A 25798-nucleotide genomic window follows, 5' to 3' on the forward strand; every position below is an offset into this window, starting at 1 on the left:
AAGGATTATAAAGTCAATTTTAAAGGATAAACCATGATCGTCGTCTCTAGCCAACTTCAAGGGCAAGTAAGAAGTAATGAATTTTTCATGAATCGGCAATTCGATTCATGAAAAATTCAAACCCCAGCGGTAATGTTGTGTTACGTTTGATTATTATGTCGGCACAAAAACACATTTGAAGTTAAGCCAGCAACTCAATGTATCGATACTAAAAGCAGCACGAAATAAAAGTACCACAGACAAATAGTTGTAATAGCGACTTGAAGAGCCCCTCGCACAGACAGTTCCAGAACATCGCATAAGACAAGCACGACAACACCTTAACACGCACTTCCACAGCAGACCTTCCTCAAAGTGTATCCGTCACCGCAGAACGAGACAAAAAGGGAAACATAGCATCTCATTTCTCGTGGACAAAGACATTGCTTTTCGCTGGCAAAAGGTGGCAAAAAGCACACGCGGATCAGTGCAAGTCGGTTAGTCAGAGTGGCAGCAAGTGCAGGAGAGCAAACCGCTTCAATCGTCACAGAAGACACACGCAAAGGTGGGCTAAATTGCACCCAACGAACGGAACGTCTCCCAGTAGAGGTAGGAAAAGACAAATTCATTAAAAAGGGTCAGCAACATCATGTGATATTCCTCGACAGAAAGCCGCTGTGCCTAGTCATCCAACCGATCTCACCCGTGGTTGGAACGGCAAGTGGTCCACCACGGCAGAACCGACAGGGTCTGGAAGAGGGCGGAACAACCAAATCAGGTACACGCAATTCTTCGGGATTTAGCAAATGTCATCTGAATACGATCTTTCTGCAGGGGCGAAACACAGACAACGCCACTGTTCGAGGAAAAGCATTGCTGGCAGGTCAAAGCCCACAATTGTCACGTGCAACAAGCAACGATCGAACAACGAAGGATCAACATTAATCGTGCAGCGCTTCATTTCATTGCACAATCACAACAGGGGATCGACGAGTAAGTCCGGTTGATCGATGAGTTTGGCGAGACATAACATATGCTCTCTTATTTAGGGTTCCCTGTTGTGCCGGACCTAAGAGTCGACGAGAACAAACTGCTGTCAGGCACGCCATCCTCTTCAGGACAGTAGGGACGCCCAATTGTACGGTTGAGACGAGTGAGAGTTGTAAGGCGGTGCGGGAACCAACGGCAAGCGAGGACGGTGAAGATGTGCGAAAAGTGGAAGTCCGGGAAGTCGTGCGAGGTGGCATAGAATAGGCGGTGACCGCACGGGGCCGAAGGCCCGCTGTGAGTACATAGAGATTAAGAATCAAGTGCACGCAATAATAGGGACCTCAAGATAGATGAATAGGAGAGCAGGATCCCTGCAATAAATGTTTGAGATACAATGATTGAGTAGTTTGGTTCTATTTGATTTGGTTTTTGGAAGTTAGTACGTCCCTTTTGTTACAAGATCACCTAGAAATTACTACTATTTGAAAGGATATAGAAAATTGGCCTCTGCACTGGTAAGTGGGTAGATGCCAAATTGTTCTAAAAACTAGTAATTGTCCATTTTTAGTTCATATTAAAGCATAATAACAACAATTGCAGCAGCAAATAATTATGGCCAGGATTCGACCCCAATTACTCCTCTGTGCGTAGGTGTGCTTTATGTTAACGTGTTTGTCGCGTGTGCTCGCGTGCATGTGACTTCGCTTGGACAAAACTGGATTTTGTAACCGTGTGGCCATTCACATATTCGCGTGCGTTCTTGGATGGTCACGCGGATATTTAGATTTCGGTCTACAATTCACATTCCTACAGGGAGTGAATAACCCCATATCACCAGAGTTTCCGGCCATGTCGCAATGGAACATGTTTTCAGTGGATACGAGCTTTCTTTTTTTAATTGATCCAATTCAAGGCATGGACCTAGTCTGCTGATAGCAAGGATAGAAACTTCCAGAAGTTACCGGTTTCATGATCGTGCGAGTGCGAGAGTTTTTAGGTTCACGCTTGAGACCGCGTTAAAAAATTGATGAGCCCTTGAAAATTTATAACCGGGATGTTATCAGGCATTTGCGCACGGACTGTGAATCTGATCCTTAATTTTTAATGTATGGTACAGATAGTAGAAAAGAGTCAATTTCCCCATATCTCTAGATTTCCCAGTCATCTCGCCATGGAAGGTATTGCCTAGTGAATATGAACTGCTAGGACTGAGGGTAGAGACTTCCGGACGTGACGTGCGAGTGTTGGGTTAATGCTTGAGACCACGTTTGTAGGTTTATAGGTACTACGTTTACTGTGTTCTAGTGTTGACGAAATCGCGGGCGTAAGCATGTGTAGATGATTGCAATTGCATTGTCGCGTTTGTGTTATCGCGAAGGTCGCGAGTCTTTGTTTGAAACAGACTAATGAAGTAGAATAGAAGAACACATGTAACATGCAATCAAACTAGTTTAACTCGTCTAAATGGAGCAAATCGTCGTTGTTGTGCTATCTTATGACAATCGCCACAATTATTTGTCTAAAAAACCTCTACAAAGTGGCGTTTTCAGAATTTTGACATTCAGTTTGGTTACTGAGATATAGCGAGAAAAGTACTGAGAAATGGAGTTTTTTGCTTCAAATGACTGTGGTTTGGGATTGGCTCAAGATATCTTGATGTATTAGATATTTTTCTGTGTAAAATTATCTGAGCAATACAATGGCATAATAATTTTCAAAATAAAAATACACGAATTGTAAGAAAAATGCAGTTTAAGTTTTAAATTAAAAATATTGCATATTTGGCAACACAGTAATCAAAAATATATTTTTTCTAAATTCCCAGACTCATTTCCTTCAAAATGCATGAATGAATAGAAGTTAATAATTGATGATTTATTGTATGGAAAATTTTCCATGCACAATTATAATACTCCATACAAATTTTGTCGCCAATACACACCTATGGCACGTGTGAGTGCGACTTTTGTTTACATTTTTAGTAAAAACTCGCAATATAGTCATCTGATCTTCGCAATATTTGAGAGATTAATACAGAATACATAGAAGTATCAATTGTATTTTCTAAATTGTTTCTACCATTTATAAGCTTTAAGATATTCAACCATAAACTTTAAAAATCGTTTTTCTCGAAATGTGCTAAATGGCGCTTGTCATAAGATAGCACAACAGCGACGAAATGTTCTTTATTTACTATTAACGACAATTGCATTCTGTTAGAATATCATCATACTATGTGTTTAGGCCAGTCAAGAGTAGATTAACAAGTTCGCTTCAACTGGGTTTCACTTTACTACCATAGTAACGCAATGATAAACGCAGATAGAAGTTCCGAGCAGTGTTATCAATAGGAAGCTATTCTTTTACAAATCGAGCTGAATACTACATACATTTACTACTGTATTGTACTGAATTTACCGCCAAATCTCATCTTCTAAAAATGTATCTTAGCTATAAAAGCAGCAACTACATTGTACTATACACAGTCCACTATATAAAATTCACGAAACCAGTCGGTGTTTATGGCGCGTTTCACTATCTCTAAATAAAATAGTTTAGTTTATCGTTAAAACCGTGCAGTGCTATTCGTTCAAATGATGCTTCCGAAAAAACATAAAGACTTAGTGACCACGCGCGTAAACACTATGCTCACCGGGACTGGATGAATGATGATTCACGTGCGTCGGTAAATTAAATGTACCTTAATTTATTCAATCCGACCTTCCCGAATGAAAAGAATCGAATGCACAAACTCAACACTGGAAGTCACTATTCTATCATATACGCTAGTTCTGCATCCATTCCCTAACCCAACTGTAGCAAATACAGGGTGCGCCATCTGGATGTACGTATCCTATTTCAACATTGAACAACTCCGCCATTTTACAGCCGATTTTGACAGATAAACACAGTTCTGAAACGTCATTTAGTGCCATTTTAGCTATGAGTCGATTTACACCAAAAGAACGCGCTGAAATCGTAGCGCTTTACATTGAAAACGATCGTTCAATAGTGAAAACTGTGCGTGCTTATCGTAAAAAATATGGCAGGCATTCGGCGCCTACAAACAAGACAATCCGTAATTTGGTGAAGAATTTCTTTGAGTACGGGTCTGTAGCAACTCCCCAGATTCCTATTCGGGGGACATCTTGCCACACCGCAGCCGCTATAATCAAGTTCTTACAGAGCAAATTCCCATGACGCGTTGTCTCAAAAAATGGTGATTTGGAATGGCCTCCTCGTTCTCCGGATTTAATGGTACCAGACATTTTTCGGTGGGGTTACTTGAAATGTAAAGTTTATTCTAGCAAATCTAAGAACCTTGACGAACTCAAAGCTAATATACGAGCTGAAATTACTGCAATTAAGCCCGAAATGCTGTCCAATGTCATGTAAAATGCTCGCAAAAGAGCTGCTTTTTGTGTATCATATGGGGTGGTCATTTAATCGACGTTGTATTCATAAGCCCTCTCGGTCTCCTTGATACGCCACTATCGAGGCGTAATGCAATAACTATCCTAAAACAATTGTCTGCCAGAGATTCTGCCGAGTTTTTTGTGTTTTTCTGTATTTGTATTTTTTTAGTTTCGAATTTCAGAATTTTGGGATTTTTTGAATTTATGAACCTTTAAATTTTTGAATAGTTGAATTTTCGATGCATTGCATATTTATATGCTTAAAAATATGAATATTTTATTTGTTGATATTTTGAATGTTAGTTTTTGAATTGTCCAGTTCCTGAATTTTTGAATTTCTATTTTTTGAATTTCTGTATTTTGTAAATTTGATTCCTCGGATATTTAAATTTTCAAATATTTCAATCTTTGAATTTTTAACTTTTGGAATTCTTGAATATTTCATTAATTTTTTTATTTTTCAATTCTTGCATTTTTGAATTTTTTGGTTATTGTATTTTTCTATTTTTTCTATTTTTTCCATCTTGAATTTTTGCATTTTTTATTTTATATTTATATATTTGTATTTTTGTATTTTTGTATTCTTATATTTATGACGTTTATGTTTTTTGGGTTTTGGATTTTTATATATTCGTATTTTGGTAATTGGTATTTTTTTTATTTTGCAATTGAATTTTTTTATTACAATTGAATTTTTGTATTTCTTCATTTCTATGTTTTTCTTCTTGTATTTCGTATTTTTGTATATTTTTTGTTTTTTTTTTTGAACTTTGGTAGTTCTATATTTTTGTATTGTTTTACTTTTATATTATTATATTTCTTGCGTTTTTGTATTATTTATAGGTTTACTATTGCTTTTTGTAGTTCTGTATTCTGGTATTACTGTATTTTTGTGATCTTGCATTTTTCATATTTGTACCTGTTTATATATTACATTTTTTTATCTTCGTATTTGTATATTTTCTTTATGTTAATACTTTTATGAGTTGTGTATTGTATCGATTTTGTTGGCTATTTTTCTATTTTATGAGTTGTGTTTGTATTATTGTAGTTTGGAATTGTATCTTTGTATTGTGCAACTGAATTTTTAATATTTGAATTGTAGAACGTTTGCATTTTCATAAAAATTTCGCCTGATTTTTTTAATTATTGAGTTTTTAATTTGTTGAATAACAGAATTTTTGAATTTTTATTGTGTTATTTGAATTTTTGAATCAAATTTTTGGGTTCCTAAATTTTTGGGTCTTATTTTGTGAAATCTTCAATTTTTCAAGTTCAAGAGGCTTCGAATTTTAAATTTCATGCTATTTTAAATTTTTGTATATTTGAGTTCCAGAATTTTTAAACATTGTTTTTAGAATTTTTGAATCTTTGAACTCTTGATTCAAAAAAATATTTGGCCTTTTTCAATTTTTGAATTTATGAATTCTAAATGTTTGAGTTTTAGAATATTTAATCTTATTGAATTTTTAATTTTCTTGATTCTTGAACCTTTCCAAATTTTGGAATACAGATATCTTGAACTTATGAGGTGGGATTTGTAAATAAACAAGTTTTTTAATTCATGAGTTTATAAATTTTTCTTACAGGAATCATTTTAAAAAAAATATAAATTTTGATTTCTCGAAGTTTGGTATTTCTGAATTTCATAATGCTTGGATTTCTACATAGTTTTTTTCTGCTTTGGAATTTCGAATTGTTCAGTTTTTGAATTTACAATATAATTGAATTTGTGATTTCTCAGGTGTGCTTAATAACACCAGTAACAGTGACATAGTGCTCTACCAAGTGATTTTATGCAGCAAAGCTTGGTGCTTGACCACATAGCTCGCCACATAGTCGAGGTGACGGTGGAGGAATGGATGAGCGCGAGAGGCCTGGAGCTCGCTCAGCATAAGACGGAGGTAGTTATCGTCAACAACAGCAAGTCGGCGCAACATGCAGTTATCCATGTGGGAGAAGTCGCGATCACTTCACAGTGAAGTCTGAAGTCTCTCGGAGTCATTATAGGCGACAAGCTGACCTTCGGCAGCCATGTCGACTATACATGCAAGAGAGCGTCGACTGCTGTTGCGGTTCTATCGAGGATGATGTCCAACAGCTCAAAGGTGTGCGCCAGTAGACGTAGGCTACTGGCAGGCGTTGCCGTATCTATCCTCAGGTACGGCGGCCCGTCATGGTCAAGAGCACTGAGGGTAACCAGTTACCTACAGAAACTGGAGAGCACCTACCGCGTGATGTGCCTCAAAGTGATATCTGCCTACCGTACGGTATCACACGATGCATCCTGCGTGATAGCGAGCATGATGCCAGTCGGGCTGGTCATTCGGGAAGATGAGGAGTGCTTCGAGCTACGTGGAAATAGGGGAGCCCGAGAGCGCACCAGGGTGACCTCGGTCGCCAGATAGCAACGTGAGTGGGACAAGTCTCGGCTGCTACCATCCAGATTGCCTGTAGGCTACAGGTAATCTGGCGAACCGAGCAACAGACGACGGGCACGGCTAACTAGTGATTGGTTAGCTGGAGCGAAAAAGGCCAAGCGCAAAAAAGGGAGTGAATGGTCTGTACATGCCGAGGCAGGTTTGGCGCAGCGACTGGCAACCGCGTGAAGGGGTAAACCCAGCAACCCCGAAGCAAGACAGAAGAGTGAGTGTATAGGCGTATATGTGGACTGCCTCATGCCAAGACGGGAGGGTCGTAGCGTAGTATGTTGGGACTTAGCTATCGATGCCTCATGGCGTGGCAGAGGAGTGAAAGGGTGAGCATCCAAGTCAGTCTCACACGGCATGTTAAGGGTGAGCACAAAAGTCAGCCTCACATGGTATGGTAGAGGCTAGCACAAAAGTAAGCCTAGCAAGGAATGAAAAAGGTGAGCACACAAGTCAGCCTCGCATGGTATGTCAGAAGTGGGGCCTAAGAAAAATGTCCCACATGGGATGCCAGGGGGAGTGACAGAGGTACAATAGAGTGGCACGATCGAGAGTGAATCTGGTGATAGGGTGAGCACCCAAGTCAGCCTCACATGGTATGGGTGAGGCGAGCACAAAAGTAAGCCTAGCAAGGAATGAGTAAGGTGAGCACACAAGTCAGCCTCGCAAGGAACGAAAAAGGTGAGCACAAAAATCAGCCTCATGTGGGAGTGTTTGAGAGTGAATCAAGGTGCGATAGAGAGAGCACCCAAGTAAGCCTCATACAGGACGTATGAACGCGTGAGCGAGAGTGAATGAGTACATTTAGTACAGCCATCCCCCCAGAAGTAATACCGAGAGGTAGTTCCTGGGAGGAACGATGGCGGAGCCCAATGGAGTTTAGTCGGTATTAATGGCAGCGTCACCATTCGAACCCGACACGCCCCCAGTGCACCCCGTGCGGTAGATTGGACCCTACCAATAGCACGTGTACTGGGCTAGGACCAGAGTTTTTAATAGTAGAGTTGCGTAAAGAGGATTGGCAACATTGGACCAATCATTGGTCTTTTTTAAATTTTGGCAACCTTTTATTTTTAGTTAAATTTCAAATGACTTCACCCGAACGCTTCAGTTAGAAGTTAACTTTGCGCATTTAAAAATTTAAAATTAAGTGTTTAGTTTTATTTTGTAAAAATCAGTACGATAAATAACATCGTATAAAGAATTTAAGCTTTTTTCCGGTTCTCAACTGATCCGCAACTAAGATCGAAATGCATTGATTTTTGCCGCTTGCCGTCTGATTGGGGTGTGACAAAAAACAATCGAATTTGCAGCGTAAGATAAATTTGAATAAGTACATATCGTATAAGTGGAATGCATACACAAATTTGTCAAAATTTTAGCTACACTTTAACTATGAGAAATACCTTCATATTTCCACTGTCGGTGGAAGATTATTAACATTACCCAGAGCTGTTCCGGTGTTTGAGATAGTGCCAAATTTGAATATCAGTGAACATATATTTTTTAATAATTGTCATTAAGCGAAATATTCCTGGTTTTAAATAATGTTCATATTACATCATTGAATTTTTTCTCATAATTATAATCACATAATAACGATACTTCCCACGCATTCGAGCATTGTTATTGTTCGTGTCCGATAGGTAGACGTTTTGAGTGTTCAATAGGTAGATTTGCTTCAGTCTTTGCGCAACTGTTCTTTATAAACTGTGGCTAGGACGTAAAGGTCTTCTCCATTGTAAAAAAAATAGTCGAGGTGAAGGATATGAAGTGGCGCAAAGCTGCTAAGGATCCGCCTGACGAGGTGTTTTCAAACCAGCCGTCGGATGTGCAAGCAAACCCGCGATTCACTTGTTTGACCGATTCACTCAAACATATCTATACTGCCCATAATCGCAAGTCAGTCCCATGTGACTTTCGTTCATTTTTGAAATATTCTTTGGAAGTCATACATTTTTACATCTAGTTTCAGAAAAAACATACAAGAGAAGAGAATTGTTCTGAAAAAACATAAAAAAAATCACAAGCAAGTTTGTCCCATGTTGAAAATAACCGGAAAACAGTCCCATTTTACATGCACAACAAAATATTGCTGAAATACTTTTTTTACAAAAAAAATATATGTGAAAACAAAACGAACAAAGGAAATAAGATATTCCAACACATTTTTGTTTATTTAAGACGTAGTGGGAGACAGTAATTCGATTATTGCATCTTATTTCGATTCTGGAAGGTTAGTCCAAAAATCTGCTTTTGTCTCTTCTAATAGCGGACGTAATGTATTCAGCAATGTCGTTTTACGATCCTTATCGATTCCACAAGGTGATTTTCGTCTTTTTAAAGTTTTATCCAAATCAAAATTATCAATCACCAGCTTTTGCTGCTTCTTCGAAAAAAGATTGCAACGATTTATTGGAGCTGTTGTACCAAGGCTGCTGCTGTATTCAAACTCGTAGCTTCCTTTTTTCAATACGACCTTTTTTATGGCTTCTATGTATGGACGAGGCCTGCATAAATTCAGTGTGTACTGCGAAACTGTTATTGAGCTTTGAAAAAAGTCGTTTGGGTACAAACTGATCACCTCAACATTTTTTTTTGGCTTTACCGACGACAGAGATGAAATCGGGTGTGGTAATAACAAGCCCGCCGTGGTGCATTCCTTTTTCAACTGCTGCGTGAAAGCTGTCAGCAGCCATGAATGCATGACCCGACTCAAAATATTTAAGAACAACTTCTTTCAACTGGACTAAAGATAAATTAATCAATAGAGTGAGATGAATTAAAAAGTTCCAATTCTTATTTTGAGCGGAGCAATTGTCCAACCACAGTGTAACCTTGTCCAGATCTTTGAATCTTAATAGAACTTGATGAAAACAACTAAGTATATCGTATGCCGACCGACCGCTAATTGCTTCATCCCAAACACACGCAATGACGGGATACTTCTGTGAATACTTTCCTACCGGAGCAAATGTCTCGTTGAAAGCAAGTAGTCGTTGTGAAAAAAACCACGGATTTAAGCCCTTCCAATCGAGGTATCTGAATGACCTGTAATGCATGAATATTAAACTATGATATAACAGCTCAGCATGTTTAAAACCTTCTGTAAATCCACAGCTAGTACTACTGTTTTCGGTGAAACGATTTCACCATCCTCCCGATATGCTGATCGTGATTCACCGGCCGCACGTATATGCTGTGTAAATGCTACACATACCGCACATGAAAAATTTTGTTCTGTCAACTGCTCCTGATGACCGGATTGCTTGCGATGTTGGATAGCAGCTACACAACATTCACATTGCTCATGTCCTAGTTTAACTAGTGATATGTTCATGTCTTTCATAACTCGACAGTAGAAAGCATAGCTGACCTTCATGTTACACGTTTCTGAAAACTCTTGGTGCATTCGTTTCTCGCAAAGATCGGATGGCAGATACAAACGGTTGGGCGCATGTTCTCGCCGGTAGTGCGATATAGTAGGATTATGCGACAAAATGTGAGCTTGCACAGCTTCACGTTTGGCAGTGCCGCGTTTATGCTTTCCACGTCTTGAGGTAGATCTCTTGAACTCCACGTCTGCATCTGTGCAACGGTACAACATGTTTCTAGAGAAATATTTGAAAAGGTTAAACAAGACTTAATAGTGTATTCAAGAATACTTTACCCGCAATGCTTGTTACGTTTGATTATTATGTCGGCACAAAAACACATTTGAAGTTAAGCCAGCAACTCAATGTATCGATACTAAAAGCAGCACGAAATAAAAGTACCACAGACAAATAGTTGTAATAGCGACTTGAAGAGCCCCTCGCACAGATAGTTCCAGAACATCGCATAAGACAAGCACGACAACACCTTAACACGCACTTCCACAGCAGACCTTCCTCAAAGTGTATCCGTCACCGCAGGACGAGACAAAAAAGGGAAACAAAGCATCTCATTTCTCGTGGACAAAGACATTGCTTTTCGCTGGCAAAAGGTGGCAAAAAGCACACGCGGATCAGTGCAGGTCGGTTAGTCAGAGTGGCAGCAAGTGCAGGAGAGCAAACCGCTTCAACCGTCACAGAAGACACACGCAAAGGTGGGCTAAATTGCACCCAACGAACGGAACGTCTCCCAGTAGAGGTAGGAAAAGACAAATTCATTAAAAAGGGTCAGCAACATCATGTGATATTCCTCGACAGAAAGCCGCTGTGCCTAGTCATCCAACCGATCTCACCCGTGGTTGGAACGGCACGAAAGTGGAACGGCAAGTGGTCCACCACGGCAGAACCGACAGGGTCTGGAAGAGGGCGGAACAACCAAATCAGGTACACGCAATTCTTCGGGATTTAGCAAATGTCATCTGAATACGATCTTTCTGCAGGGGCGAAACACAGACAACGCCACTGTTCGAGGAAAAGCATTGCTGGCAGGTCAAAGCCCACAGTTGTCACGTGCAACAAGCAACGATCGAACAACGAAGGATCAACATTAATCGTGCAGCGCTTCATTTCATTGCACAATCACAACAGGGGATCGACGAGTAAGTCCGGTTGATCGATGAGTTTGGCGAGACATAACATATGCTCTCTTATTTAGGGTTCCCTGTTGTGCCGGACCTAAGAGTCGACGAGAACAAACTGCTGTCAGGCACGCCATCCTCTTCAGGACAGTAGGGACGCCCAATTGTACGGTTGAGACGAGTGAGAGTTGTAAGGCGGTGCGGGAACCAACGGCACGTGGGAAGTCGTCAGCAGACGCGGCGAACCGAGGGGAGAAAGCGAGGACGGTGAAGATGTGCGAAAAGTGGAAGTCCGGGAAGTCGTGCGAGGTGGCATAGAATAGGCGGTGACCGCACGGGGCCGAAGGCCCGCTGTGAGTACATAGAGATTAAGAATCAAGTGCACGCAATAATAGGGACCTCAAGATAGATGAATAGGAGAGCAGGATCCCTGCAATAAATGTTTGAGATACAATGATTGAGTAGTTTGGTTCTATTTGATTTGGTTTTTGGGAGTTAGCACGTCCCCTTTTGTTACACTGGCGCCCAACCAAATCGAACCATTATTACCGTTTGGAAATTTTCCTCCACAATTTAGTATTACTACACGTTTGGATACCCTTTAGTATAGTAACATGGATCCTCAGCATTCGAGCGATGAGGAACTTAACTACGAGTTAGCTTTGCGTCATATCAATCAATTAGGCTCAGCTACTCGGAGAATTAAGGGAGTCAAGCTGAAGGCATTAATCCAGCAAGAACTCTTAAACAGCATACATGTTGCCTCGTCCGAACATGCTTTCAACGCAGACGAGAACATCAGTCGTTGTGAACAGCAAATAACATTGTTAATACCGATGATAGAAAAGGCGCTCAAACAGCGAAATAATGACTTTCTACTTCAATGTAAATCGCGCCTTCTGCATTATAGAAAACGTCTGTCAATAATAAATCCACCAAAAGACCTAATCGACATTCACGCGTCACTAATGATACAGGTAAATTATACACTCGAGGATATTGATGATAGATTTAATGACCAGCTACACAGCGTGAACGGGAGTAGCGCTAAAGACAACACCGATTCGATGTACGGAAGACACGAAGAAGGCGCAACCTCGCTAACACTACAACAACATCAGCAGCAGCTAAGGGCAGAGGCGGAAAAGAATCAGAGAAGCTCACTCAACACATCAGCATTAATCAGCGAAGATCAGCCACAGAATAGGAGCTTAGGAGCAATTAGTAGAAACAGCTTTTCCTCCCAGCACACTAATCCCTTAAGATCACCATCCGGTTCACCGGTGCCTGCAACAGGTGGCAGAGGACGAGGAGCTTTGAATTTCAGGATATTCAACGGAGCTAGTGGCCAGTCATTACTCAACAACATTCCCAGAAATGCAACGATTCCGACTGGATCGCCACCACCGGCCTACCAGCACACAAACCCGTCAGGAGAGCAACAAGACAGAGGAGATGAGGTAGGCAGAGCAAGAGATGAACTATTAGTTCATCTACTTCATCGAGAACGAGGAGCACATCGAAACGATCACGATGGAGAAAGAAGCCTAAAGGCAATACACAACTGGCCCTTTAAATTCCGAGGGGAAAAGGACACCACATCTTTGAACACCTTTTTAGATAGGGTTCAAACATTCGCCAGATCCGAAGGCATAACCGACGAGACGCTGTTGAGGTCAGTGAAACACTTGCTGCTAGATGACGCTCTGGATTGGTACGGCAGAGCAATAGCCCAAAACCTGTTAGGTACTTGGCATGAATTCAAGGAAGAAATAAGGAAGGAGTTCCTCCCAAGCAGCTACACCCAAATCCTGAAATTGGAAGCGACATTTCGATTTCAAGCACAAAACGAAACATTCGCAAAATACTATCGCGACGTTTCTGCTCTTTTTCGGTTCGTACAGCCACCGATGGCAGAGGAAGAGAAATTTTTCATAGTAAAAAAAAAATATGAACGCTGACTACGCCGCCATCGTCACAGCCGCAAGACCACACTCACTATTGGAACTGGTGGAGGTCTGCATGAGTTATGATGAAACTCGAATGCTCCTCAGTCGACAAAGACGAATCCCCATACCACACAACGCATTGCTTGAACCGAGCTTTGCCACTCCAGGAGCCAATCGTCCACCACAGATCAACTCGGCTAACCAACAATTCGGAAGAGTACATGTAATAAACCAGGAAGGTGGTCACGTACAAACCGAACCAATCAGCAGCTGGCAGCAAAGCATTACAGAGGATACCAGAACAACAGAGGCAACAGAAACGCCTCGTAGTTCGACGGAGGAAGATTGGCAGCAGAAGTGTCAACAGTTAACGGAACAAATAAACGCGCTCAAACTGCGATATGACAACAGGGAAGACAGAGGCCAACGGAACACACAGTCTCAGCAAGGACGATCGAACGTGGATCAAACACAACAAAGCGCCAGCGACCAGCGAAGAACAGGACTAATATGCTGGAACTGCGACGAGGAAGGCCATCGATTTATGGACTGCCCGAAACCGCAGGCGGTCATGTTCTGTTACAGGTGCGGACATAAGGGCTACTCGCTACGTAATTGTCCAACGTGCAGAACGGCATTGGGAAACGAGGAAGCGGGAAATCGTTAGAAGAGGGAAGCGATTTCTCGCAAAACTTTTACGACTTCCCTCAAATACCAAATAAAACAATCATCAATTCAATAATCATCAATCCAAAGGAGGACGAACGTCCCCATGCCATGATATACGTGCTAGGAAGACGGCTAAAAGGACTGCTAGATAGCGGAGCTAGTTGCTCCCTACTGGGCGGTCAGATGGTAAACATAGTAGAAGAGCTAGGGCTGCGAAAAGCAAGCGTCATGGGGACAATTCAAACGGTGGATGGAACTGCGCATAACATCATGCACTTCGCTCACATTCCAATAGCTTTCAACAATCGGATTCAAATGACAACGGTGCTGCTTGCTCCATCATTACCTGATTGTGTCATACTGGGAATGGATTTCTGGACCAAGTTTGGAATAAAAGCGGTGTGTTGCTCGCTCAGTGCAACAACAGAAGCCTCCACTGGACCGGAAAAAACGGACACCGAACACGTGAAACCATTGAGCGAGAATGAACAACGCAGACTGGAGGAAGTGATCAAGACATTCCCGGTTGCACAGGACGGAACATTGGGTAGAACACATGTCTACGAACATCAAATCAACGTGGGAAATGCCGTACCGAAGAAGCAACGTTATTACGCGATGTCCAAGTATGTGATGGACGAAGTAAACAAAGAAGTGGACAGGATGCTCGCACTCGATGTCATAGAAGAAGCCATGTTCTCACCTTGGAATAATCCATTAGTGGCGGTCAAGAAAAAGAATGGGAACTATAGAGTGTGTCTAGACGCGCGGCATCTGAACAGCATAATGGTAAACGAAGGAGCGCCGATTCCACAAATCTCAGCAATCATGAACAACTTGAGTGGCTGTTCGTACATATCCACCATCGACTTAAAAGACGCGTTCTGGCAATTGCCACTAGAAAAGAAGTCACGACCACTAACTGCGTTCACAATCCCCGGGAGGGGACACTTCCAACACAAGGTGGTGCCATTTGGTCTGTGCACGGCCAGCCAAGCGTTGTCCAGGGTAATGATGCATCTATTCGCAGATTTGGAACCTAAGGTATTTCACTATTTAGACGACATCATAGTTTGCACCCCAACGTTTGGAGAACACTTAGAATTATTGAAGGAGGTGGCACATAGATTACAGCGAGCAGGGCTCACGGTTTCTCCAGAAAAATCTCAATTCTGCCGGAGCGAACTAAAATACCTAGGATATGTGCTCAACAGTGACGGTTGGAAAGTCGATAGCGACAAAATAGACTGCATTGTAAACTTCCCCACTCCGAAAGACAGGAAGGAAATACAACGTTTTTTAGGAATGTGTAACTGGTATCGCCGTTTCATCGACAAATTTGCAGATATGGCCACGCCGTTAACGGAGCTCACTAGAACCAAAATAAAATTTCGATGGAACTACAAAGCTGAAGATGCGTTTCTACGACTGAAGGCGGCAATGGTTTCCGCTCCAGTGCTGGCCACTCCGGACTACCAGAAGCCGTTTGCCATAGCATGTGATGCCAGTGATCGAGCAATTGGGGCAGTATTGACCCAAGAAATAGACGATCAAGAACATCCTATATGCTATTTCTCCCAGAAACTATCCGCCTCTGAGCGCAAATACTCCGTTACGGAGAGAGAGTGTCTCGCTGTAATACGGGCCATCGAGAAATTTCGTGGTTACGTGGAAGGAATAAAATTCACGGTATACTGTGACCATGCAGCTCTATCATACTTGAAATCCATGAAGAACCCGACAGCACTCCTCTGCCGCTGGATCCTTCGTCTAAACGCATATGATTTCGACGTGAAGTATCGCAAAGGGAGCTGTAACATAGTACCAGATGCACTTTCTCGAGCAGTATCCAGCATGGTATTCAAGACAGATACGACAGACAGCGGATGGTCGACAAGGTGTTGAAGGAGGGTGACAAGTTTCCAGACTTTCGCTTAATCAATCAGGATCTCTACAAAAACTGCAATTGCAGGGACGAAACGGGAGGTAACTCACACAGATGGAAACGCATCCCACCATTAGCAGACCGCCTGGACATTATACGAAAATTTCACGATGCACCGTCAGCTGCACACCTTGGATTTCACAAAACCTTTCAAAAACTCCAAACCCACTTTACTGGCCAAAAATGAGAGACGAGGTGAGCAAATACGTCAAAAGCTGCCACACTTGCAAAGCTAGCAAAGCCGCAAATTCGACACTGATGCCGAACATGGGCAATGCGAAGCCGGCAAAGGTCCCATGGGAGCTGGTATCGGTAGACTTCGTGGGCCCCTTCACGAAGTCCAAGATAGGGAACACTGTCATGTTAGTAGCCGTCGACTGGATCACAAAATACATAGTCGTTCACCCGATGCGAAAAGCAGATTCAGTTAGGATGGTGCAGTTTCTAGAAGAACAAATCTTTCTCAAACATTCACGACCAAGAGTTATCTTGACAGACAACGGCAAACAATTTGAATCCATGGCGTTCAAGGCGCTACTTTCTAAACATAAGATCACACATATGAAAACTGCATTCTATTGCCCCATGGTAAACAACGCAGAAAGAGCGAACCGTGTGCTGATAACATGCATAAGATCGCTGCTGGATGAAGAGCACCAGGTATGGGACGCTAATCTACCGGCAATAACAGCGGCAATCAATAGCGCAAGACATGAAGTGACAGGAGTGAGCCCACATTTCGCAAACTACGGCCGAGATTTGATTTTACACTCCGATTTATACGATCAACAGAAGCTCAACATTAACGAGGACCCGAAAATAGCGCAAGAAATGAGACTGTCGGCGATACAGAGGGTTCACGACTTCATACTAAAGCGAATTCAAAACAACCACGAGAAATCCAAGCAGCACTACAACCTCAGAACGCGTTCAATATCCTTTAAAACAGGTGACGTCGTTTGGAGAAGAACATTCACTCTATGGTCGAAGGAGGATCAGATCAATAAGAAGTTGAATCCGAAGTACGTGCCGGCCATTGTCAGAGAAGTCCTGGGGACGAACATCTATATGTTGGAAGACGTGAAGACTGGGAAGAAAGGTCGCTATTATTCCAAAGATATCAAAGCAGACTAAAATGAAATAAGGAAAAACGAAATAGAGCTATGTCCACAGGCCAAGCCTGTCAACAATGAGTCAGTACTCCCAAAAAACCGTCGACTGATCGGGAAAATCAGTTTGTCAAGGTGCGGCGAGCAACAACTATTTTAACTACCTCCCCACCTTGGCGCTAAACAAGGACAACTGAAGCGAACCAGCGACAACAGTAAATTGACTGGCGAGCAGTGCTGGGCGGTGCAGTTTTCGACAACCCTCCAAAGAGGTTCAAGACACAGCAAGCACAAAAACCGAACTGGTTGCAATTCAGGAGAGAAGCACTACAACAAGGTAGCCATGCAAATGGACGATGGCGCACCTGAGCTACTGAAGTCAGCTCATTGGACAAAATCGTACGCCTAGAAAAGCATCCCCAAGATGGGCAATTGACAATTACCCAAAACAAGCAAAGTATAGGCTCAACTACTAAACAAGGGTATCCAAATCACATCGTCGTGTCAGTCTGGGCGTCTCATGAAAACTTTCAAAAGCAACGCGAGCTGAGGGCGCGGTATGTTTCATGAACATGAAACTATCTCTCATATCTGGGCTCATGTAGATTGGAGTGAGGAAATGCGCTCTTTCCCAGACCAGAACACGACAGCTGTGACAAGTAGGCGGTCATTGAAGGGGTCAGACGACCTGAAACAACGACCTGTCTCAAAAACAAAAAAAAGGAAGGAAAATCACGTGTAGTGTGGAGAGGATAGCCAATTCTCGCATACATTTGCTTTATGTGCGATCGTACCGTCCATTAACATGGACTAGTTTAGATCGACTTGAATGTATTGCTGTTGGGGAAATGTACCAAACGAGAAGAGGGCAAGAATAAGGCTAGAGACACTTTGCCAAACAAAGTTGGCGTTCGATCAGAACATTTCGCAGATCTAACTGCGGTATTTCAGTATGAGTTCTGGGTCTGGAGTAATACGCTCTGGCAAGCAGAAAGGCTTGCGTGATTAAGTAATGGATTAGTGGAAGGATTATGAAGTCAATTTTAAAGGATAAACCATGATCGTCGTCTCTAGCCAACTTCAAGGGCAAGTAAGAAGTAATGAATTTTTCATCAATCGGCAATTCGATTCATGAAAAATTCAAACCCCAACGGTAATGTTGTGTTACGTTTGATTATTATGTCGGCACAAAAACACATTTGAAGTTAAGCCAGCAACTCAATGTATCGATACTAAAAGCAGCACGAAATAAAAGTACCACAGACAAATAGTTGTAATAGCGACTTGAAGAGCCCCTCGCACAGACAGTTCCAGAACATCGCATAAGACAAGCACGACAACACCTTAACACGCACTTCCACAGCAGACCTTCCTCAAAGTGTATCCGTCACCGCAGAACGAGACAAAAAAGGGAAACAAAGCATCTCATTTCTCGTGGACAAAGACATTGCTTTTCGCTGGCAAAAGGTGGCAAAAAGCACACGCGGATCAGTGCAGGTCGGTTAGTCAGAGTGGCAGCAAGTGCAGGAGAGCAAACCGCTTCAACCGTCACAGAAGACACACGCAAAGGTGGGCTAAATTGCACCCAACGAACGGAACGTCTCCCAGTAGAGGTAGGAAAAGACAAATTCATTAAAAAGGGTCAGCAACATCATGTGATATTCCTCGACAGAAAGCCGCTGTGCCTAGTCATCCAACCGATCTCACCCGTGGTTGGAACGGCACGAAAGTGGAACGGCAAGTGGTCCACCACGGCAGAACCGACAGGGACTGGAAGAGGGCGGAACAACCAAATGAGGTACACGCAATTCTTCGGGATTTAGCAAATGTCATCTGAATACGATCCTGCAGAAAGATCGTATTCAGATGACACAACACAGACAACGCCACTGTTCGAGGAAAAGCATTGCTGGCAGGTCAAAGCCCACAATTGTCACGTGCAACAAGCAACGATCGAACAACGAAGGATCAACATTAATCGTGCAGCGCTTCATTTCATTGCACAATCACAACAGGGGATCGACGAGTAAGTCCGGTTGATCGATGAGTTTGGCGAGACATAACATATGCTCTCTTATTTAGGGTTCCCTGTTGTGCCGGACCTAAGAGTCGACGAGAACAAACTGCTGTCAGGCACGCCATCCTCTTCAGGACAGTAGGGACGCCCAATTGTACGGTTGAGACGAGTGAGAGTTGTAAGGCGGTGCGGGAACCAACGGCACGTGGGAAGTCGTCAGCAGACGCGGCGAGCCGAGGGGAGAAAGCGAGGACGGTGAAGATGTGCGAAAAGTGGAAGTCCGGGAAGTCGTGCGAGGTGGCATAGAATAGGCGGTGACCACACGGGGCCGAAGGCCCGCTGTGAGTACATAGAGATTAAGAATCAAGTGCACGCAATAATAGGGACCTCAAGATAGATGAATAGGAGAGCAGGATCCCTGCAATAAATGTTTGAGATACAATGATTGAGTAGTTTGGTTCTATTTGATTTGGTTTTTGGGAGTTAGCACGTCCCCTTTTGTTACATGCTCTCCATAGCCAATCGTGTTGAGAAAAAACTTTCGACACACGGTTATTACCTCATCGTTTCCTACCTTTAAAGTACAGCTGTAGCTGTTACGTTTCTTTAGTTCTAAACGACTTTTCGTTGAACGACGCTTTTTCACAGAGATTCTCTCAACTCTTTCCCGTATATAGCTTGCCCGATCTGTATCGTCCAATTCCCAGAATTGTGAATTAATAATCATTTGATCATCTTTTGAAATTTTATTACCACATTCTCTACGGCATCCGCAATCGATCCGTTTTACTTTATGCGCCAATTTTCGTTTTCTAACAACAAGATTCTTGCTTATTTCTTTTTTTGTCCTCTCCTTATTATTTACTCTGTTTGTCTTTCTTTTTCCCAATTTCGCTTCTTTTTCCAAAAAACTACCATCCGAATCGTACTCCATAAAACCACAACTGTCATTTTCTAAATTTCCTTGTATATTTCTATGCGGCAAACATTCTCCGAAAGCTTCTCTGAAGAAATTTTTACCTTGAGAAAAATATTCATTTTCGTTTTGCACCGCTTCGAATCCAAAAAATTCATCTTCCGAGCTCTCGTCACTACCGTACGCTTTCAAATATTCCAAGGCAGACATTCTGGAACTGTTCAACTTGTCTACTTCAAAGCGATAACAACATAACTTTTGCGAACTGATTCGAATAAATTTTAATTGCGCAGTTAACTCAAACCGAACAGCTGCCAAAAGGGGCCCTTACACGAGGTGTTAGTAATGTAATTACTGAGCAGTAATGTCACTTTTAATGGTCGTGTCAGGCTTGTAATGACGGAATTTTCGTACAGTTCCAGTAATGTCATTACTAAATAAACTTGTGTAAGAGTTCCTAATACAATGCTCAGACATGGGACTAACGTGCGATTATTTTTTTAACTATCACAAAAAGTAACCGCATAAGAGTCTCGTGCTATTTTCTACAATATATAGTCAATATTTTTCATGGTTTTATATCATTTACAGTAGGTAGACGTTATTTTATCACATTGATTTGAGAAATATTACTTACAATATAAAAAAACACTCATAGAAAAGAAAAACCAATCAAAAATTTCAATCGGCATTTTCTCCGCTGCTTGTTTTGCAACATGGGACTGACTTGCGATTATGGGCAGTATACTGCCGTGATACGCATAACAGTCCCACCTGCATAGGATAATACATAGCAAATGGGACTGTTATGCGGATCACGGCAGTATAGTCAAACCAATTCCGGAACCGATTCAAAATCTTGAATGGATTCAATATGCATTTCGGCTCAGCACAAATGCACAACCTATTCTTACTCAGCAGGTTTCGACATTTAAGATGGAATCCATAATGAATTCATTTAGGATTTTGAATCAATGTGCGAATAGTTTGTGCGGGTATGTGCTATACTAGGTGCTATAGCTAGTTTTAAGCCGACTGAGCGGCAGCGATTTGATCTGCAGTAACATAACATTCAGAAAACGCACTGTGATTGTGTCTAAACATATCATTCACACCAAATAACAAAATACTACAGCCGTTGTAGCGAACATCTCTTTTTTGTGGGCTATCCGACATTGCAGGCGCTTATAGTCGGCTTAAAAGTAGCCGTAGCCGATATGTTTGGGTGAATCAACTGAGTGGATCACAGATTTGCTTGCACTTGCGACGGATGATTTACTAACACATCGACCGGCGAAAACTTGGCCTCAGTTGTGCGGCCAAGCCACATTACAAAAGCTTTGCTAAAAACATCACTTGGCAGAGCATTATATCATTTACCAGTGTTATTAAGCACAATCGAGAGAATACACGATTCAATAATTTTTAAATTAAAGAACTGAACAGTTTAAAATTCCAAAACAATATATTATCCAGAAATCTCCACATTATAAAAATTCAAAAAATCAAAATTGAGAACTTTTTTTAGTTTAACCAACATTAGGGTGGGTGCTCCTATAGTTGAGGTGTACCAATAGTTGCAGTAGTGGAATATACGCCTAACTAAGTTACCAACCATCAACAAATATTTTTTAATCGATTCATCGCACTAATTTTATGCGACAATGAAACTGTTATCCTTAAAATTTGCTCAAAAAACTATTGAAAAAAATTAATTTCTTTGAATTTTGAGCTCTCTTGCACCAATACTTGATCTAATGTACTTATAGTTGCAAGTCCCATGAGAAATCAATGGGATTTGCAACAATAGGAACCGAAATTAGCGATTGCACCACTATTGGTACATGTGTACCTATAGAGTAAGGTGGGGCAAAAGTGCGCACCTAACAGTTTTCGTAAAATAACTATTAGTAGAAATGCACTAGAAAATCGGCATGATTGCAAATTAATACTCTCATCACACATCTTCAAAACGTAATACTAGATATCTCTTGGTTTTGCCTGTAATCCGAGAAATAATTATTTTCTTATGAATACTCAAATGCGCACTTTTGCCCTATGATTGGGGCAAGAGTGCGCATAGCACGGGGCAAAAGTGCGTACTGATTAAATAGCCGATTTATTACCGCCCATAAATAAAACTAATCAATTTTACGGTATCCATCCCCTCTTACTCTTTCTTCATAACTAAAAAGTACTCCTCCCTCTACCTCGGTTGATGTTCTTCAGTTTTCCATTATGTTGAAAAAACTTGGATGTTTCATCTTTCAGACAATGTCGTTCATGATCAAACTGTCATCCCTCGTAACATCATTATTTGTGATAATTGGATAGTTAATCACTACAAGAATTCTTGCGAATATGCTATTTATGTTGGAAATACATCTTTATTTACTTATTTATAGTTTTTTATTTCTTTTTTAATTACTCTGAGCTTTCGGCATTCTATATTTTCCCTTGGAACCAGTTATGCTGAAGCTTTTGTTCCTAAGCGACTCATATCAGTCGTAATTTGATCGGTGAGCTTGCAGTTATTGAAGATTCCCTTCTTTAAATCATGGAAGAATTAGTTCAATTTTTATATAAAAAAGCTTCATTCGCGTCTTTTTATTGGGGCGGACGGTGGGAACTGTCAGTTTTTTAACTTATTAAATTGTTACGAAAATTACTGAATTTTTTTCATCAAATCAAATACATCCCGCAACGAACCATATATTGAAGATTTTTAGGGTACTGTAGTTTTATAGATCCTGATTTATTCAAACAGCCAATTTATGATTCCCAACATTCAAAAAATTACATCAAAGCAGCAAAAAATGGTCCTTCCCCCTTAATTTCAAGCCACTATATTCAAACCTTTAATGCTTATATGTGCGATTAGTTGACTTAATGATATACTAAATCCATACAGAGTTGCCAGGTTCTAGCGCTAGTGTGCTTCTAAAAGTCCTATGCGCACTGTTGCCCCACGCGCACTTTTACCCCACCTTACTCTAGTAGTACAACCGGTTTTGAATACATAAATTGGTTAATAAACCGTCCTTATATTTTGTCTATGAAGTAGGGATTGAAAACTTTTGTTTAATGTATTAACATTGCCCATAGGTCTATTCATCGATTTTTTGGCAAAACTTTTCCATAAGTATGCGACTATTGGTACATTCACCCTAAATGTATTTTGTACAGCATTTTCAATTTTTCGAAAATCAAAGAGAATAGGAAAAGAGACGAAGAGTGAAAATCAATCAAATCGGAAACACTCCCTTTACGATGATTTCGTCACTAGAATTTTGGCAACCGCTTCCAAAGGCAGCACTTTAAATGACTCCTATTATATTTTGAAAACAAACCGTATGTCGATTGTTGGATTTGTTTATCAAACGATGTGTATTTCGAAACAAAGAGATGAAATTATTTCAAAGCAGTTTTTACTCATACATATACTCTAGAATGCACCTTATCACGATTGCACTAAATTCTGACAAAAAATCAAATTTCTTTTTTGATAGATGTAGCAAATACAAATTAAATACGCCAATGTCCCATACAAACGAGTCATCAATTTTTGGCTCACCGAACAAACAAATTACACAACCAAATTCGTCTGTTTCGTTTTGACAGGTATGATATGGCGAAAAAAATGTAACTGGCAACGTTACCAAATCAAAGTGTGCTGTTTTCGTTCATTTCCGAACCACTAATAAACAATCGGTATCCTTGGTATTCTTTTGTTCTTATTAATAAAATAAAAATTTAATAAACAATAACGCCCATCATCGGCACCTGTTGGGTTCGAACAGTGTCAAACCACCAGTAATTCCGCTGATTTCAAAAGAAGATTTATCGAAATCCTACTTTGACAAGCACAAGGATTCCGACTATGGTATTCAGCACGAGTTTGAACTTTTGCCGGATAAGATTGCCGATCGTGCGACGAAGAATTCCGATCTGAAGGAGAACATTCACAAGAATCGTTACCCGGATATTAAGTCTTACGATCAGACGCGTGGGAAAGTTGTCGACGATGAACGGACTGTCCGGGTCGAATTATATCAATACGAATTTCGTTATTGGTTATAAGCAGCGTAAGAAGTTTATCTGCGCGCAGGGACCAATGGATAGCACTATTGTGGATTTATGGCGATTTGGGAGCAACACAATTTGTGATATGCGATATCAAAGAAATTTTCTCGTACAGTCATTGGTAAGTTTTAATTTGACAGTAAACAAAAATGGTCAATGAATTAAACTTTCAATACATATTTTTATATAGAGCCCTCACCGAATTAGCGTACTTTGGAGACACAGAAATTGACCAAAAATTATTAGCAACAGCAGTAGATAGTCTGAAACAGCCATCAGCGGATAATCCGGATATTTGCAAGTTGGAAGCACAATACCACGTAGGTGGTGAAATATTTCCTCCACCCATGTGAAATATTTCACCGAGGATATCTGATCTTTTCAGCGAATCAAAACCTTCCAAGAGGATACTCGAAGGACGACTGCCATCGGTGGAAGTGAGGACAATAAGCCAAAAAACTGTTCCGACACGTGTGCTCCTTACGACAAGAATCGGGTAATATTGGGGCCGATTCCTAGTCATGACAAATGCACCTACATTAACGCGCCGTTCATCGATGGGTACGACGACGAGAATAACTTTATCATAACGCAGGACCCGATGGACCATTTTCGACTTTTGGCGGATGATATTCGAACAGTGAATAAAGACGATAGTGATGTTCTCTGAGGTAAGTGGTTGGTTTGTGTGAAGCAGGAGGGGTTTATTTTGAACGACGATTCACTTCCAGATCGGAGATGGGCCCAACAAATGCCCTCGGTACTGGGCGATGAGGAGATGCAGTACGAGAATTTGCTGGTCACGTACATCCAAAGCGAGAGTGGTCCGTACTATATGAGATAACCGATTGTGTTTCGGAGAAAATCCTGGAGTACCTGGAAACGCCCGAAGTAGATAATCTTCTGGAGAGTACTGTGATCGATGAAATAAATTCAAGCAACGACGAGGAAAAGTCCGTAAGTGGTCTAATGCGAACTTTGCTAAATGTAGTATTTTATTTATACTAATTTTCTTCAGGACGAGGTAGATGAAAAATCAACCGAAGAAGAGCAAGAAGAAAATGAAACTGATGAGAAGTTGATCAGCTCTACTTCCTTCAAATGCGACCCTTGGTTACGGGAAATTTTACAATACGTTCGCTATGACGGTGTACTCGACATTGTTTATTTCATTACAAACTGCAGTTTTCTGCATGCATTATCGCATAATTTGAATTATTAAAATTAAATTTTGTATTTTTCGATAGTCTACTAACTGAACAACGCACTGAAGATCATTGGGTTCCTATTTAGTATACCGTATTTGTTCAGGATTTTTGGTTGCATAGTTTTCAAAATACTATTTGAGGCGCACAGTTGTTTTGCTTGTTGTATCTAAACAGCAACACATTGGTTCTGTTTGTCCACCAGGTGTTAATGTTTTTGCACTAATTTCATAGACCATATTAAAGCTGAAGTAAGCAGTTCAAATACGAGTTGATAAGCAAAATTGTTTAGTTAAGTTAATCGTAAATATTATACGGGGGTTACTTTTCCTCGCTGGAGATGGACAGTCTGGGCTTAAATTTGTTCAAGCGAGAAAACATTAGTTCAGATTTTAATAGAACTTCCAGTTATGTCCGCATTCGTTTCGCAAAACGAACGTTGTCATCGGTTCATCACCATCTGCAGCCGGTTGTACGAACAGCAGAGGTGGGAAAATACCGGTTGAGTACCGGCACGGTAAACCAAATTTCTACACGTGTTTGTGTTTCCTTTACATTGTGTGCGGTCTTACCGCACACCT

The 25798-nt window shown here is 41.1% G+C and overlaps 2 protein-coding genes across 4 annotated transcripts in view; one reads left to right on the forward strand and one right to left on the reverse strand.

Moving 5' to 3' along the window:
• Window positions 1-25798, forward strand: part of LOC131678576 (uncharacterized) — a 173444-nt gene that overhangs the window by 85046 nt on the left and 62600 nt on the right. The window lies entirely within an intron of this gene.
• On the reverse strand, window positions 9010-10488 carry LOC131678587 (uncharacterized). The gene is made up of 2 exons (XM_058958813.1): window positions 9918-10488; window positions 9010-9865 (listed from the first exon to the last, which is right to left on the reverse strand). Exons 1-2 carry the CDS (start codon window positions 10419-10421, stop codon window positions 9731-9733), a joined length of 639 nt encoding a protein of 212 aa, XP_058814796.1. The 5' UTR covers window positions 10422-10488; the 3' UTR covers window positions 9010-9730.

This window comes from Topomyia yanbarensis, chromosome 2, assembly GCF_030247195.1.
Source record: "Topomyia yanbarensis strain Yona2022 chromosome 2, ASM3024719v1, whole genome shotgun sequence".
Classification (NCBI taxonomy): Eukaryota; Metazoa; Arthropoda; class Insecta; order Diptera; family Culicidae; genus Topomyia; species Topomyia yanbarensis.

Excerpts from the sequence above, each read along its gene's own strand:
- LOC131678587 (XM_058958813.1), bottom strand. The coding sequence starts at position 10,421 with ATGTTGTACCGTTGCACAGATGCAGACGTGGAGTTCAAGAGATCTACC. Across the intron at positions 9,866-9,917 it reads TAGCTGTGGATTTACAGAAG|GTCATTCAGATACCTCGATT; the intron begins GTTTTAAACATG and ends CATGCATTACAG.